Raw genomic sequence first — 19,340 nt, 5'->3', positions numbered from 1 at the left:
ATCCAGCTTGCGGTCCTAACCGGATATGTATGTATGTATGAGGTGATATTTTGTTCCAGTTAACTGACTAATCGCTCATTGCAGTTTTTCGCTGCTGCAGTGAATTGATGATCAGCACATACGGGTCGGCTACACTTTAACCACAGCTGGGTATAATATCCCATATGTTGGGGGTTAGAGTGGACGGAGGGATGTCACACAATATTATACTAGGCCTTCAATAACAACTAGAGCTTTGTCCCAGACGTGACTTCTACCCCCCACATTGCGCATTGACACAGAATAGTTTGCATGTTGTATTCACACAAAAAAGCTCAATGTATAAAACGCACATAGTGACCCCGTGACCTAGTTTTTGACCCGGCGTAGCCCATGTTCGAGTGATCATATAAAATAAATATGTACTTTTTATGATCACGAGTGAAATTAAGTCGATATTCCATCGAATCCAACAATTTTTCTTTATATTTTATGCTTTTTTTACCGTTTATTTATATTATGAATGAATTTAACTGGATAATTTCGCTGGATTTATGACGTCATTTCGTCGTAAAAATGACGTCATTTCACAGTAAAACAGTGAAAAATATCGATATTTTTCACTGTTTAAAACAGTGAAATATCTCTTTTAATTCACTGATATTTCTCTATAAACCCCCGGAAAGCATAAAATAAAATAACTTCTTCTGTTTCTGAGTATCATTCTCGACGTGTACAAAAAGGGACACATTGGGGGTTATTGTAAACGGAAATGGTATAACGGAAAAAAACAAACATTTGTTATTTTAGAACAACATTTTTTTTCAAAGAATTTTATTTGTAACTATAACTCTATGAAATGTTTTACAATACAAGAATACAAGATGTAGAAAATAAAGATTTAGATTTGATGTGGATATTAAAAATAAATTAACAGTTTCTAACGAGAAAAATCTTTAAACCCTTTGTTGTAACAATCATATAAACTGTAACAGTCAACTATAAGATTCAATTTGTCAGCAGCAGCCAACAAAAATATAATTCCTTAATATGATTGCCAACAAATAAACAGTATCTTATGTTGAATGCAAACAATACATGACCATGTGACTTCGCACAAAAACACGACACCATATACAATATCATTATATTGCACCACATTTTTTTTGTCAGACAAATACCTTATATTTCAATGCTATCTGAATATCCTTTGTGTTTTTTTCTACTTAAGAAAACATTTTGGAATTGTTCTTTTTTTTTCTATTTCCTTTAAAAGGGACAATTCTACCAAGAAGATATCATTACACAAATGAAAAGTGCCAAACACCAATGATAAGCTACAATTAAGTTACAATTACTTTAAACTAGTAATACTAGCAGGTACTAAAGGTTTCTACACTAGCTTTAAATAACTCGAAACTTAAACAATTTTAAAATAACCAAAAAATGTATCCAGCTATCAAAAGAAAGTTGATTACTTGTAAGTTTAACATCTTGAAACTTTTAGGCCAAGAAGCAAAAACACAAGATTAACTCATTAATCTTAAAGTGCAAGTGTTTATTTCAATGATAGTATTTTCTTTATTTGGAAGGCTCCAATCAGAACATATTTCTACAAAGGGGACAAAGTGATGTTAAATGGATCACATCATGCCATTTTGATATTCATATTCAGAGTTTTTAAATCATTTGTGTAAGTAAATTGTCAATGACCAGCTTTTTTCAGCCTGGCCATAACTTTCTAACACCAAATAAATGAACTGTTTTTATTTTTTTGTTTTTTTTTTAAGTTATAACATTAAAGGGATCTTTTCACAGGTTGGTTAATTGACAAAATTGAAAAAAGTTGTTCCAGATTCACAAATTTTCGTTTTAGTTATGATATTTGTGAGGAAACAGTATTACTGAACATTTACCATAGTCCAATATAGCCATTATATGTATCTTTTGACGATTTGAAAACCAAAAAATGATAAAGCTTTGCAACGCGAAACGATTGGATAATTTGGAGAGTTCTGTTGTTGTCGTTTAAATTTACGAATCTACGAAGATTGCTTATATAAGGTATAAAATACTTAAACTGTGTGTACCCGGCGGAACAGCCGAGAGGGCTAATGCATTTTTACTTCAGACTAACTCCAGGACTCCGGGGGTCACTGGTTCGAGCCCTGGTACCAGCTAGAATTTTTTTAAAAATTTTATTCTTGTTTTTTACTGGAGCTTTTAAGATCCAATGTTTACATTTATCAATATAAAGCATTTAATGACAAACTTCAAAATATGCCAAAATCTGTGAAAAGGCCCCTTTAATGCCAAAATTAGTTTTCAAGAATATTTTTATTCTAGCAACATTAATGTGCTCAAGATTTTTGTTAAACAAAAAGATCATATATATTCTAATATATAAAATTTGTAAGATATATTGAAATGCAAGAAATGTACAACAAATTACAACATTCAACACAACAAAATATATTTCAAGAAATAGCATAATAATACATTTATGCAAACAAGAAAAACAAACCATACAGATTTGATACAGTTGTGCACAGTTTTAGATTGAATTTTTTTACAATAAATTCTTTTTCAACAAAAAAAATTAATAGATGGACTCGCATTACCAATACTTTTTACTCGTTTTCTATTATTTACCAATATGAAACCAGATTCAAGCTAAATTAATGAAAAAGTCAATTTTTAAAGAGAATTTCTTATTAACCAAGCAACTTCAAAATGTCAAAATGAACCAGAAAAATTATTACACATAATATTGTTGATACAAACAAAACAGATGCAGAAAATTAATGTAATTAAAAGTGAAAATAAGATCTTAACTTTATTTGTAAATGTTATTTATTCAGGATTAACAGAGAGGTTTTACCCATTACAATGATAACATGATTTCAATCACCATCTATGACATTCTACTGAATTTAACTAAACCCATTATCCATTAAGTCACAAGAGCCCAAGCAGTCTGATTGGTTGAAAACTTGACTGGTTTGTCAGTGTACATGATTGTCATTTCCACAGACTGGTTACACAACTTCATACTCCTTCTTGATTGCTCTGGCCAAGCAACATGAAAACAGAATGCCGACCAACTGGAAAGGAACACAATACATATTTTAGACACAATTGAAACAGTGCTACTATTATAAATTGACACTTTTGCTTTATAGACCAGACTAAAACCGCACTTATAGTGCCACACATGAGGCAATTTGCACAGAGCATTGAATTGTATTATGACCATAGTTTTAACTAACCAATCATGCTCGAAATTTGGACTGACTGTTAGCACCTTACAATAATCTACAGCTTAAGTACAAGTCAGTTAGTCCAGCCATATTTTGGTTAGACAATAATTGACAACGTCTTAAGGCATTCAGACACAATGAATTTCATTGTTTGAGAATGAAATACAACACAAAATCTAAAGACATTTCTTTTCATAGATTGACACGAGATGTAGTACTATTCCAATAGCAACTCGTCAACTTTTACTGTATATGTAGGCAATCTCACCTGGATGAAAGCAAATCCAATGCCTACTCCCCCAACGATAGCAACATGACCCTTGACCCAGTCTGTGAATGTGGACAGACATCCCTTCGTGTAAATATCACCAATTATGGTGGTATTACAGGCCTGATTCCCGACACAGCAACTCTGGGGAATAGATTTCCCATTCTTTTGCCAGTCAGAAGCGTTGTTGATGCCGCAACACTTCAGGTCCTTTTGGATGGCGTTCCACACGTCGATGTTGGTAGTATTGATTGTTTTTGTCATGTAATCCTCAACTACTGTCTGGACCTAAAATGACAAAATTCATTTAAGCCTTGCTCTGAAAAGGCAGGTATTAACCCATATATGCGTAGTGGACTCTCCCATCCTTCTAAATTTGATCAATTTATTTCCAAAATTAGGGATGTCTAGTATATTTATTTCTATATTTAGAATATCTCTTACCGAAATTCCTTTAAACAAACAGCGGAGACCCTGATGAGACGCTGCATCATGCGGCGTCTTATCTGGGTCTACGCTGTTTGCCAAGGCCTTTTTTCTAGAAGCTAGGCATAAATGGGTTAATGAATGTGCGTAAGTGTTGTCCCAGATTAGCCGTGCAGTTCACACAGAATAATCAGCGATACCACTTTCCGCCTGTACCGTGTTTTTGCTTAGAAGATACTTTCCTTAAACAAAAAATACAATAAAAGCAGAAAGTTAAATCATTGATAATCTTTGACAACACTTTACACACATGATTAAAAAACTTTTTCACAAAGCGTGGCTATTTTTATAACCAAAATATTCTACCACTATTTACACAGTTTTATACAAAACATGAAAATATGTTTTCACCCAATAATCTATCACTATTTTCAGGCCCGTACCCAGGCCATGGGCCCAGGCCCCCCCAGCTGGCTGTCGAACTATGAATTTTTTTAATAATCAGCCCACTGCAATTTTTTCTCTCGTGCTAGAGCCCACAGTACACTTTACCTCAAAACAAAAGAGCAGCTATGTTTTATTGTCCCTGATAAACAAGGGGATTAACGCTCGCCAATCGAGATAAGCCTCTAGGCAATGTTTTCTTATCGCCTTGTACACACATCCCCGATCAGTACCCCATTGTGATCATGAATGCTTCATCTATCGATGGTTGATGTAACATGTATTTTGATACGTGCAGCGAATGGAAGCAACTGCTACAGGAGTTCGTAGACTATGGTCTGATAATTGCCGACGCAAGTTTTTTTCCTTCTTTGAGAAGGCCCTAGACGTATTTTTCCCTTCTTAAAGTTTAATTGTTTTATTTTACACCTTTTATTGGGAATTTTTAGGTCCCAATATATACTTTTTGCATTGAGAATAGGGCCCTGAATTTGAACCGGAACAAAAACACTGACAAAGGTATTAAAAATGAGTATTTATAATTTTTGAAAGGAAATCACTGAAAAAGACTACGATGAGATAGTTAACATGTTTGTTTAAAAGAAAAACAGATTAATAAATTTGCAGAGCAACAGATAAGAATTTGGCAGAATTCAGTATTTAAAATAATTGAGTACCGAGAATTGAGTAATATCAACCTATTAATGGCTCATTGGTAAAAAAATGAAAATTGAAACAACAAATCGATCTCATTATATTAGTTAACCTGATCCAGTGTAGAAAAATATTGTATAATTAAATTATCTCTTTCGTTGAATTTGTTTGAAAACAGTAAAATATGTAAAATTGATTATTTAAGACTTTCATTATTTCCCCCAAAAATTAGGCGTTTCGCGCAATTTTTTTCCTCAAAAATGGCAAGGTCTTTCCCAAAAAAATAGATTAAAAAAACATGTGACGTTATTGATTTGTGAAAAAATGGTGGAAGCAATACGAAAGTTGATGTGGATAATCGTCAGTTTCAACCTGTAAGTTTCGGAAATCTAAAGCTGTTAATATTGTTGTGAATTCACACCAATGTTTAAAGCTTAAGACTTCCGAAATGTGCTGATATACTTGTTATATTCCATTAATTCATATCACAAAATACGTTTTTTTTTATAAGCATTAAAATTCACCTTGCAAAGTGCCAAATTAAAAGAAGTATATATATAGGGAGAGGGGACCCCACCCAAACCCTCCCCGGTTGGGCCCCCCCAGTAAAAAAATCCTGGGTACGGCCCTGATTTTACTGGTAGTAATACCAGAAGACAGATAGGTTGCTTAGTCACTCTATTTATTTATTATTATTATTACATCTATTATTTGTTTGTAAAAGGGGAGACCAGCGCTTGAATCATATAAACTTTGGTATAACAGGGATTTCAATAGACGCAAGCAAATTAAAAATGACTCGTTTTTGACGCACAGCTTTTTTGTGCCGCGCGTCATTTTGACGCATCGAAAATTTGACCAGTGTGTCAGTCAGTTAACATCTCGAGTTACATGGTAATAAATCCCGATGTGCTCCTATTAAATTGAAATTAATGTTTCAGTATTTAAAACTCGGTCTATAATCGAGGGAATACCCCGGGCGTTGTTTATCTTATCTCATCTTTTCCAATACACATGTCACCGTCTAAATAGTGTGTGCGCACTAACTGGGTAGCCGAAGCTACTACGTGATAATTGATTAACCATCCAATAATTGCAGGTTTTTTTGCAAACTTTGCAGACGGCACGGTTAAAGAAAGTCGGCAAAAATAATTAAAGAAAAAACAAAATTGATCTTATAATTACGTAGATCCACTATTAAGTCCAGCGAGTTTTGTCAGTTTGTTAACCCACTGATAATTACGAGTAACACCCATCTTATATAAACTGGAATCACAGTTCATTTTTATACTTACATGTCATAATACTACACATAAACATTAAGAAAACACATTACTTTGATTAGATATAAATTATCCGAGTAGAATTAAATTGCTACGTCATGACCTTTGACATTGTAAATGGCGGGCATTTTGTAAATTAATATTCAACCCGCGTTCAATTCAAAAGATGGTGATTCAATAATGGAGAAAGCATAAACTGGATTTAACAAACATTTGATAAGGTTTGTTAAACCAGATAACAACAAGTGAAATTTGGATTATTAAAGTTAAACTACTACTGGTATAAGGCATTCTTAAGTGTATATATTTCGGACATGTATAGTATTCGGATAAACATTAATAGATATACTAGATGTTCCATGCATTTAGATTGTGTTTTTGTACAAATGCTATCATAGGGATGATGATAATATAATGAGGATAAATATGTGATGAAAAGGTGCTACCGGTACATATCTTAATTTACTTAAATGTCTTAAAAGACTAAAATGTGTTATGATGAAGTAGATTTTAATGAGCATTTAATGTTTTTACAAATAAACATAGCATAGTGATAGAAATAATAAAAGTTGTAAAATGAACATGTTTTGTTTTTGAAAAACTTAAAAGTCGATATTGTTCGCACAAATTATTAATATTTTGTCCTTATCTGTGTGTACCAATTCATTAAAATATGTTGTTTTATGTATCATGGTATTTTTATTTAATAAAGCAGTATAACTTTTTAAGATAGTGTTCCTCTAAGAGCATATTTTTATCTAAAAAAATGAATATTACAGACAAAAACACAATTAACGCGCTTCAAAATGACCCCAGCAATTTTCAATTTGACTCCTCAAAATTTCAGTCCAGGGGTCATTGACTCCTGGTTTATAAAATCTATTGCAATCCCTGGGTATAACCTATATTTGGAAGGAACCTTTGTGTTTTATGTTCACCATTTAGCTGACAGTTCCAGTTAACAAATGAGAAAACAAAACCTGTGTTTCATCCAGTGCTTAAATAATTATATTACCTTTACCGAAAATAATGTTGAATATAAACTTGCAATTACTGTATGTGTGAATATACCAAGGCAAATAATACTCACTTGGTTCCTGTAGACGTAGGCGGCGATACCAGCTGCTATTTCCAAGATGAAGATGAAGATCAGAAGGGAAGAGAACTGAAATTAATACACATCACCATTGTAATCTTAGTTTTTGGATGACACTTGAAATTTGACAGTTATAGTAACATTTTAAAAAGCATGCTCTAAATATTCCTAATGACTGTAGAACTAATGTTTGCACTCCTTTCATGACATGTTTTAATGAAAACTGAGATCATTTTATCAAAGCAGAGTTTTCACAAATGTATAGTATTTTCATTTTTTTCAATATATACAATGTGAGATTGCATATGATTGCCAAGAGTATATACAACTCAGTTAGAAAGAGCATGGAAAAACTAGTGGCATATATAACATGTAAAAGCATCAGACAACATTTAGATGAATTGACCATTTGTTTTTGCAAGCTGACTGCGAGTTACTAGAAGGCTCCTCTGGTTGTATGTTGGTTGAATATAGGCATACTTCGCTTGTAAGTGGGAAAGGGATAAAATAGTAAAGAAAAACTCATACGTACAATGAGGACGCACACTCTGTTCTCCCTGTAAGCACCGAAGCAGCCGAATGAAGCAATGAAGAAGATGAAGACCCCCACAGCTATAAGTAGTGCTGCTGCAGCACTAAACTTGCCCCCTATCACATCAAAATACTCCTTGAGGGCAATCTGTACATAGGCGCCGATTGCAATTAGACCAATGGCTGCCAGCTGAAAAACAAAAACAAGAATTTTAATTATTACAGTGGAAATATTATTCAGCGGGCCAGTACAACACAAAATCTAACGTAAAAAAAAACGCTTGTCTATGGCAAAACCAGAGACTGCCATTACCATATCAAACCATGTGTCCAACTCAATATGAATGTATGTCAGATAATTATGTTTTTTGTCAATCACAGAAAAGAAATGTGGTAATAACAGAAGTTCATCATGGTATAGTACATCTTTTGATGATAATTATTTTTAAACATATTAGTATTTACCAGTGTAAAAGAGCACACGCCACATAATTGATAATTATGTGGAAATTATCAATGACTAAATTAATAGATACTGTTTTTAATCTATTAGCCTCAGGGTACCAATTCTCGAACGGAACTAATTCTCGAACGATTTTTTATAAATTATAAAATTTACTCATGGTGGAATCATTGAATTTGAAATCGGGTCCTATTTTAAGTAAGTCCACAATGAATATACACTCTATTTGAAAACTTCCATTTTAACAGCATCTTCTTCGTAAACGCATCTGCCGACAAAGATTCATTGAACCAAGTAAACTTATTATATTTTACCAGATAAATGTAGGATTAATTCAGTTAGATCATTAGAAGTTATCAAAATGTTTTGTTTTATAAGATTCTTACAATACATGTATGAGCAATGTTTTTATTCACCTTTTACATGTAGGCCTGGCTTTTTACCACCTTTCACTTTGTTTACAACTGTCGAAATAAGCAAATAACATTCTTGACCTTTCCCTGTTTTCTATTTTTATTTAAATGGATTAGATTGCAAACAACTAAGTTGTTTTATGATCAATTCGTACTGAAGCCAACTCATTACTTGGCATCATTCAACCACATTTATTGAGAATCAATTATTTAATATAATACATCTACAGTCAAGTTACCATAACCGGATCAGTAGCTTAATAAAGTTGTTCTGGTGATAAGCAATACATATTTTGAGACTTGTTTTACACCGGTTTGATTAAATATTACCTTTGCTTACTGTTTCGGCGAATAGTCTTATTTTAAAGCACATGCAATATATTTGTGATAACTTTTTTTCGCCTCAGAATTAACGCATAAACGGATCAGTTGTAGCCATAACAGATCACGTGATCGAAACCATTCAGTAGGGCATCTAACACGCTATTTGAACTGTTGAAACATGAACTGTGCTGTTTACAATGGCCAAGTAACATTGCCAGTTTTAAATTATATTCAATTTTTTTTTTTTAATTGTTTTCTATATGTTATATTGTATGTACACTTTACGCATGACGTTCGTAAATGAATTATCTGTTGATATCTTAAATAGATTGAACAGATATGGGCATCTTATAATCCATGTTTCTATCTTATCGATATTGAACATGGAACATAATTAAAACATTTAGTTTATACCCATATTATCACGCTTGATCCGCTATTGCCCTAATTCTTCATTTTACTTAAGGTGTTGCAAAATCTCAAGCACGAATCAAAACTGAAATGGACTGTTGCAGGCAGAAAAACTACTAAATGGCCTTTAAATTAATGCGTAAACATCTTACTTTCCAACAGATTTATAGCATGTGGCCGCAAATAATGTTCAACCTCGATTTGGAAATGAGACGGAAATCAACAAAGTCGTATATACATGTCAGCAAAATATACCGAATGTTTGACAAAGAGTAGCTCCAATTACGACTCAATCAATGCTTTTTAAAGAACAGGCCTTGAAGATGTTGTGTGCAAAAAATCATCTAAAAATGTCAACTATTTATCGCTATACGCAGTCTTGAACATCAAAGTGATGCGCTATGGGTAATGATCCCGTAATGGTAACTTGACTGTATTTATATTTTCTTTTTCTCTCTTTTAGACAAATGACACAAACAAATCAAATAAGCAGTAGTTAGAGTAGTCCAAATAATTAGACGTAAGCTACCCCGCTTACGTCTAAACGGCTACCGTCGTTTTCCTATAGCAAATTGAGTTCAACTTAAACTTCAGTTTTTCTCGTTAAATCTTTGCTAATGCATAAAATTATCATTAATTAGACATAAATGTGAGCGATTACCTCTTAAATGTGTAAAAATTGTGCTTTTAAACCACTTATGTACATTTTTAAAAATAAACATACACAACATACGAAGTGGGTTTGTCGTTTATAGAATTACATTGAATTATCTTGAACGAAATTATTTTTTGAATAGGTTACACATAACCAATTGTTGTTGTACAACAAACCACATCACTTTTTAGCTTTCTGTACTTTTTAATTAAATGAAACCTATATGTGTGTGTTAAAACTACCAGTTGTATCACGGAGTGTATATTGATAGGAGATGATTCGAGTATTTGACCCTTACTGTAGTAAATTCAATCTTATGCAAAAACTATTCATTCGATTTTATTGGTTTACAGAGCTCCAGATAAAAATTTGGTCAAATTCTTATTTACTCCCTATTTCGAAAATTAATTCTTATTTTACCCCCTATTTATAAAATTAATTCTAAACACTAACACCAAATAATTTTTATGCTTTGTTTTTGACACATCAACAATCCAACATTTTGGTTTATAGTCTTGGAAAAGCCTGGCTTTCTTTTCCATTTCTTGCTTTCCCATAATCGGACAGCTTTTTCTGGCTCAAAAGACCCCACATCTATCTTGCTCATCTTGCTTTTTTTGCCTTCAACGCTTCGATACACCGCTTCGGTCGGCCATTTTGATTTTTTTTATTTAAAACAGTCACCGACACTTCGGCTTAGGTCATAATGGCATTTTGGTCGCCTTTAAAGTCATATCAAAAATACATATTTAACATTTAATTTTAATGACATTTTGAATAGGTATATATAGGTATATTGTATATTATTTGTGTATAAAAATTTCGATAAGTGTAATTAAAAAGGTACAATAAACAGTAATGACTCGCCTGTAATACCAGGAGAACAGAATCGAGACTGTTTGGCCTTTCGACCGTTCTTAAGTGTGGCCCTTCCTCACAGCAAAGTGACGTTGACTTAAAGTTGTAAGTTTTAATTGAGCGACTCGACGAGTCAGAACCGGGATGAAATGTTTACCATATATAATTTGCTACTGGAAGTTTTACGCACGTTCCAAAATGTCGAATTCGTGTTTTATTTTTTCAATGCGTAACTTTACGCAAAGATTTTAAATCTAAATCGTTATTTAAGAAATTTTATTCGTTTTTACGCCTTTACGCATGTTATCTGGAGCACTGGGTTTATACGTTATCTTGTTGCTTATTAATTCCTCTTTCAAAAAATATATGTTTTAGTATACTCCCGTTGCTATTAATGGATTTATAGCGAGATAAACACAAGAAATACACATTTTATGTTTTACCACCGCGCGTTTTACCGTGTTGTGGCTATCGATCTTGTACAATTAGCGTAAAGCGAAGCGCCGAGGTTATACATTTTGATGTACCCAATCACGTCTTTTGTTGAATTATAGTTTCATTTCTCGGCCGATTTTGACAAATTATATATCATTAGAAAGCTTACGTTCCGTAGTAAACAGATATATAAACATATATTAAGTGTTTCTTCTGATTTCGACAGCCCGGCGAGTTATAACTTTAACTTTTGCAAATATCATACCGTATTGGAGTTTTAGAATCTAGATTTACGGTTGACATGTTCGTACCTAATACCAATTTGTAGCGTTTATATTTGGAGTTCAGTTTTAAAAATTACATCTTGCTTAGGAGAATAGAATTCTGTATACGATAGAAAAAAATTGTTTAAAAAACGAAAGTAATTAAGGAATGAAGGCGGAAGAAAGTAGCGCGCGTTCCTAACGCACTTAACTGATGCTACGATCTTGGCGATTATGCTTTTGTTTAGAAACCGGCCATTGAATTTCCTTTGCCATGATTATTATATTTTTGATGGAATATATTGTGGTATTTTGTTCACGAAACATATCAATAAAGCTTATTATAAATAAATATTAACAAATTAACGATTTCAGCTCTTGTTTATAACACAGAAAGGGTGATAACTTTATGATGAAACAGCTTTTATAGCGGATCCTCTCGATTTTATTCGGCTTTGCATGCATACTTGAAATAAAATGGGTGTCAAAAACATTCATTGTTTGCTGTTAATTATCAACGAGGGACTTATGTATAATTTTATGAAATGTTATTTACCTTAAATTATCAATTTATTAAAGATTCTTGAATATCACGGTCGGTGTTACGCATTTCGTATTTTGACATCAGGGCATCATGTCAAACTATTCAAAATCATATTTTTTTTCACTGGGACGATGACGGCTTAGATTTAGACAGGCAGACAGATAGTTTATTCAGACTTATACAACAGTACATCGTCTTCAACTCAAATATATAAATTATTTTTAGACGAATTGTTAGGTGATTACACATATAGCAGGGGATCCAGACATAAGCCCCCCAGGACAAAACCCCCCCCAATGAAAAAATGAACATTTGGACAATTGCCCCCCAGAAGAAATGACAGGTAGGATATAAGCCCCCCAGTGCTTATTTTGCATCTGGACATTTGCCCCCCAGTGCTTATTTTAGAAGTGGACATTTGCCCACATATAGCAGTGATGATTCTGAGAATGTTGCCATGTTTCTTATCCGTGTAATCTAGAGCCCGTGGTTTGAGCATTTTTATCGCGGTGTTCAATAAAAGATATCTCAATAATCTTGTTTATCGATAGATCTGTGGTTTTATTGCCCCTGTGTTCAGCACAAACCAATTATCTCTTTATGATCAGATACTGTGCCGACCAATACTAAATAGCACTATGGTGTCATACGCCACAGCAGGGACCTATACTTGTGATCATGGAGTCTTAGTGCAAGACTTAAAAAAGTATGTTGTTTCGCTTTCGGTTGTTAAAGCTAAAACGGGGTTACCCAGCTGGCACAGCTGCAGATATTCGGATTTGAATACCTAAACTTATTTAGACCTTATTCTTAACCGTTGTGCGTTTTACGATATCGGATTTTAGGCGGGAATACAACTCAGTGAAACTATTCAATTTCTTATACAACATTAAGCATATTAACAGTTATTGAAATTAACAATATCAGCGACATCTTTTTAAAGACTAAACACCTTTTCAAGTATCGAATTTAACATGTCAATAAAATATATTAATACCAAAAAATGCTTCATTTAATATTGTTCACATTAAACCTTTAAATGAAAGTGTCGCTTTAACCATTTTCCGTGTCTTATTTAGCCGCGAATCGTTTGCTAAAAACAGTTAACAAAAAGGGACAAAATTGTCACAAAACCAGGTTTTCATTGTGAAAAAAAAATCTGATAAAGGGAGAAAACTCAAACTGAACTTTTGAAATGACCAAAAAAAATTAACCCCCTTTGTAAGTTTTTTTTTTTTAAATCTATTTTTAGTCGTGGCGACCTTGACATTGGAGATATTGACGTGATTCTTTCATGGGACACACCGTCCCATGATGGTGAACAAATGTGCCAAATGATTTTAAAATCTCACAATGAATGACATAGTTATGGCCAGGACAAGCTCATTTATGGCCATTTTTGACCTTTGAACTCAAAGTGTGACCTTGACCTTGGAGATATCGACGTAATTATTTCGCGCGACACACCGTCCAATGATGGTGAACAAATGTGCCAAATGATTTTAAAATCTGACGATGAACGACATAGTTATGGCTCGGACAAGCTCATTTATGGCCATTTTTGACCTTTGAACTCAAAGTGTAACCTTGACCTTGGAGATATCGACGTAATTATTTCGCGCGACACACCGTCCAATGATGGTGAACAAATGTGCCAAATGATTTTAAAATCTGACAATGAACGACATAGTTATGGCCCGGACAAGCTTATTCCGCCAGCCCGCCCGCATTCGCCAATCTAATAACCAGTTTTTTCCTTCGGAAAACCTGGTTAAAAAGGGCTACACGTTCTAATTCTTAATGAAATACAAAAACAAGAAATATCTTTAAAAAAGATATACGGCGTTGATTGTGGTCGATGTTTATGAACGATCAAAAGTTATCTCTATGAGATAAAAAGTAGCGGATGCCTCTTTTCTGCGCAGTTCTTAGCTACATCATAAGCAAATCAATTACGGGGTGTTGCGCCAGATTTCGTGGCTTATTTTGCTTTATGTGATATTATTACTCAGATATCTATATTTACATAATAGAAAAACACAAGAAACATGAAAATAAACGAGTGCATATAGGTCAGCCGGCAATACTCGAATCTTATTTAATTGCATAATTATAGTATAGTGAATTATTGTGCTCATGCTTAATAAACTGGTCTAAATGGATAAATATTTCTAATTAATTTTATCAAAATTGGTCCTTATCATGGTTGAAACCATATTAAAAATCGATGATTGACATACCACAATAATATCGCCGAATATCTTTATTTAGTATCTCTCTGATCAAAACAGACTTCAAGTGCACAAAGTTTACGAGACGGCGTTTATATAAAGATTTCTGCAACTGACCGCAAACTGACCTTGATACCTTGCGGATTGGAATGCAATGCGTTATTGTCAGTAAGACCGGTGTAACACAATGATCGCAACCCCTTCTGCGAACTCCGGTGATGAACTGTATATAAACTCTGACTTTCACAAATGGCCGCGACTTGACCCGAAACCTCGCGGGTTGAAATGCAATGCAAGTAAGTACTAAATATGACAACATAGCCTTTAGTATAAACGCTTTTGCGCTGGTAATTCTCTGAAAATAAAAGGTGAACGCACAAACTGTATTTATGTCGAAAATTGATTGTAAAACTGTTCTATCTATTGAGCCTTTTCATTAGATAAAATTGTTTCATGCAGTAAAACAGTGTTACAAAGACGCGGATATGTTTTCAATGTTCTGGTGTTATACTCAAATCAGCCAATGGAATAAATGAAGTGTATTCATTCGTACCTAGCCGCGGGAAATTTTATTTGAGAATTATTGGACACTTACAAAGGTCAAGTCAGGGTGAAAAGCTGGCTTAATACAGCTTACGCCGAATAAGTATAACATAATTAATAACGTCCATAAACACACACGGCAAGATCAAAGTTTTAATGGAAAACTAATATGACATTCCACGTAAATTATTATTTTCGTCTAAATCGAATACTATATATAGAGAAACAATGTATTTATAACCGACCAATGAGGTAACATTATGCAACTTTCAATTTACACAGTGCTATATGGCAACAATATGGAATTTGAACAGTGGTAGTGTTTTAAGGTCTGGACTATCATTACTTGTAAGTTTGTATAAACATTTTTCTAATGCAATTAGTAAAATAATGTTTATATTTTATGTTTAATAATTTATTGCATGATTATTCTGTGCTGTTATATGAATTTGATGCCGTTAAAGCTTCCGACATGAATTCATGTCGGAACGATGCTATTGCAAAATAACGTTAAACGATATGAGGTCGATGTAAATCGACCTCATATTTATAGGAGTATAGTTAGAAGTTAGCTGAAATAATTCGCGTTCAGAATAAATCTGAACGCTGAAACTCCGGTCTGCAAAAACCATAACGAAAATTAAATACAATACTATTATATCAATATGCTTAAAATTGCAAAATAACATAACCAACTCATAAAGTTTTAGTTAATTAGTCCAATTTTACCTCAAATAGCGTCGAATTGAAGTTAAAAGGCATAATTTGTTTCAGTTAAACTTCTGCTTAAATCGCAATACAATCACTGACCTCTCGCCATGTTATGAAATATTTAAATATCAACCAATCAGAAGAAGGCATACGGTGTAATAGGCTGCGTTATCGATTAAAATCTACCTGCCGTATACAGCGGGCACAGCGATTGGAATTGAAAATGTGAGTAGTGTGTTGATTTAAATTGGTCAGGCGTGCAAAATTGAAAAAGTCATTACATAATTCTTACGGAACATTATTGAGAAATGAATTATCTACACAGGTATGTAAATATTATTGCAATCCGTTGATATTAACTGTCTGATATCGGGGCTTGAATGTTGCGCACCAAATTCCTTGCGCATCAATATAGACAAAGAAGGAAAACTCTCGCTTTTAAAAAGATAGAGTGGACTATTGACGCCAAGAGTCTGCCAAAGAAAAAATCATCAAAAGACTCTTAAGGCGGCAATTTATATTGACTAAGTTAGAAGTCAAAAAACGAAAAGATTTGTCCAAAGTATCAATTGATATTAATCTTTTGATTAAATGAACAAACATATAAGTAATGATTCTTTACGTCAGTTGCAATGTAAATGAATTTATTTTACCAGTTTATGTGTGTTTCAAATGTCTGATGGCTTGCTTGAGACAGGGGTTCCGCTGTCGATCGCCATTGGCGCCAAATGTCGCTAAATTTTTAAATGTGGCTCCAATTTTTTAAAAGTGGCGAATTTAAAAAAATCGGTAAAATCCTATCCGAAAATGTACTGCGAGTCGAAAGCACGCGACCGAGCATTAGCCGCCAGCGTCTGTCAGTTGTAAATATTGATTTACGACGATGTAAGCGACCTACAGTGCAGAGTGCATTAGAAATCACCGAAGCGTGTAAGTGTTACAAACGGTGTTTTTACTGCTATTGTCAAGTTTTATGTGGGTTATTATCGGATTAACGGCTCCTTTATGATATTGAGCAATAAGTTAAGTAACACGGGGACAAACTGTCACGACGATCAATAATTATAATGATTATTAGGGCCGCTATTTCTTTGTTAAAATCAAAACCATGGGGCTGGCAAAAGCATTTAATTTCTCCACATCAACAAATACAAACTTGTTTCAACAGGTATTTGTGAGCATTTCTGTTTAATAGATTCATTATTGTAATGTTCTGGGAAGGATATAAATTGATTAAAATAACAACAATTTCTGAAATAAATATAAAACATTCACTCGAAGTACTATATTTCGGATATGTTAAATTCGGACATTTAAAGATAGGGACATTTATGTGTTGGTTTGATGTTGATAGTTTGTAAAAATATGTTTTATGTTATTTCAGGCAACTAGAATGGATGGTGGCAATTATCTGGGCCTTTCTGTCAGGAAAAAGGCGTGAACAACAGTCATTTAATTGAACCTGGAAATCATCCACCACTAACAGAAAACTTGTTAACAACAGAAGCTGATGTATATCATGTCCAAATGACCAAATATAACTGTTAAAGACTTTGAAGTGAGATACTGTTTAATACATTGATGTTAACATTATTATATTATTTTCGTTATCTGTGTTGTTTATCAAGTTGAAAAAAATGTTATTTATATACAAATAAAGCTTATTAAGACTTATGAAGGTATGACTTATGAAGGTACTTATTGTTTTTTATTATGAAATAACATACTTTTTAAAGTGATAATATAGTCAATGGCATTAATGTAGTAAGGTTTCTTGAAATGATTGTTCTTATTAAGGTGGAATAACCGACAGTATTCACGCCGCGAAAAAGTGGCGACAACTTTTTTTGGGCCAGTGGAACCCCTGTTGAGACTTGAGTGAACGTTCGATAATTGGTTCCAAATCGGTTGCAAAATGTAAACAGAACCAACTTCATTTGACCAACGGTAAGGTCGAGTTATTAACGCTTGTTTTTGTTGGCTCTATGAAATGAAAAAAAATGAAAAAAGGTATGTTATTACTAACTGAATTGCGAAATCCGCTCAGCCATGGCCGAAGCTGTGAGTGTGAAGGCCATTTTGGAACAAAACAACACAAAACACTGCACCTCTAATTCCTAAACACTTACCACGAACAGAAGATTAAACAAGAACAGAAGGTACTTCACGCATTTCATTCCACCTTCAACCATGGTTGCTGTCTTTAATTCACTAATATATAAACTAAGTACAAAACAAATGTGTTCGTTCTTATTTCCGTAACTTCTCTACGTGTAAACCGAAGAACTTATTTATCGACAACTAGAGAAAATAATCCTCTTATTAAGTGTATTTCACACGTTGTAACTATTGAACGAAATAACTGAAAGCAAATTAATGTATGCCTTGTTTTATACAACGTCTTGTGTCACATGAGTTTGATTTCACAATGTCAGGATGAATAATTTACCAATGAATAGCGCAAGGCAGATGGCCTACTTTCGAAATGTTTGTCACATGAGCCAATCGTGATACATCGGCTATCTCGGATTCCTCCGTAAGATATTGATTTATGAAATAAATCGTCTGCTGATCCAGAGTGTCACATGAGCATGACGTGAAAATAGTTCGCATGAGAGGTTAGCTTTCACTAATAAAGGGAGACGAGTGCGGATTATTTTGAGCGAAGCATTGTTTGTCCCCCTTCTTAAATATTATTTGAATTGCTGTTTTACTGCAACCCTTTATCAATTACAATCTATAGGTTTTTGCCTTTATCGATATTCGTCTCCGGTTAATGCCACTTATTTGCATTAAGAGAAAAAGTATAGTGCCACAATGAAATGAAAATCGTTAAATTGTCTTAGACCACAATGTGTGACGTTTATTTCCAAGTTGTAAGAATCCGTGACGAATAATTCCGTATTTCCTTTATTTAGTTGCAAGACGCATACCCGAAATCGTATCAACTTAATAAACAGTGTATGCAATAAAGTTGCACAGTTAATTAAATGATTGATTAACGACTGATAAAAGATACACACGTGAAGTACTCTTTAGATGCATTCTTTAGTTTGTTATTAAACTGCATTTTATTTTCTAAAACTCTCTTTTTTGAATTCTGATGTTTGCAATTGTCGCCAAATATCGTTTAAAATATTTTTATGAAGACAAAAATACCCCACAATACATATTATCGTTGTTTACTGTTAATGTTTTTCTGCATCCAAATGTAATCTTACATAGAGCAATCTCTCCATACGCAGACGGTTATGGGTAGCGGCGAAGTTGAAGCGGGCATTGGGACTTCTCGAACCGACATTTTGGATACGAAACCAACCTTCAACGCAGTTCCCAGAGGCGCATTCGGGCTGGTCGACTTCATGAAAGATTTGTAGAGGGCGTGGTTCATTCTAATTTAAAATATATTGGGTCATGCTCGGTGAAAAAGGGGTTTCATGAATACATGCGCGTTAAGTGTCGTCCCAGATTAGACTTAGCAGTCCGCACAGGCTAATCAGGGACGACACTCTCCGCTTTAATTCCTTGTTTGCTAAGAAGAAACTCTC

At 33.7% G+C, this 19,340-nt stretch overlaps 1 protein-coding gene across 1 annotated transcript; it reads right to left on the bottom strand.

The window, feature by feature from the left end:
- Positions 1-1,179: 1,179 nt before the first annotated feature.
- Positions 1,180-18,279, bottom strand: LOC127831846 (CD63 antigen-like). Its single transcript, XM_052356928.1, has 5 exons — positions 17,922-18,279; positions 7,943-8,131; positions 7,405-7,479; positions 3,508-3,795; positions 1,180-3,083 (listed from the first exon to the last, which is right to left on the bottom strand). Exons 1-5 carry the CDS (start codon positions 17,982-17,984, stop codon positions 3,018-3,020), a joined length of 681 nt encoding a protein of 226 aa, XP_052212888.1. The 5' UTR covers positions 17,985-18,279; the 3' UTR covers positions 1,180-3,017.
- Between the last annotated feature and the right edge of the window lie 1,061 nt (positions 18,280-19,340).

The sequence above is a fragment of the Dreissena polymorpha genome, chromosome 5 (assembly GCF_020536995.1).
Source record: "Dreissena polymorpha isolate Duluth1 chromosome 5, UMN_Dpol_1.0, whole genome shotgun sequence".
In the NCBI taxonomy this organism is placed as follows: Eukaryota; Metazoa; Mollusca; class Bivalvia; order Myida; family Dreissenidae; genus Dreissena; species Dreissena polymorpha.
Note: the sequence above shows the minus strand (reverse complement) of the source record. Positions and strands in the feature narration are given on the sequence as shown.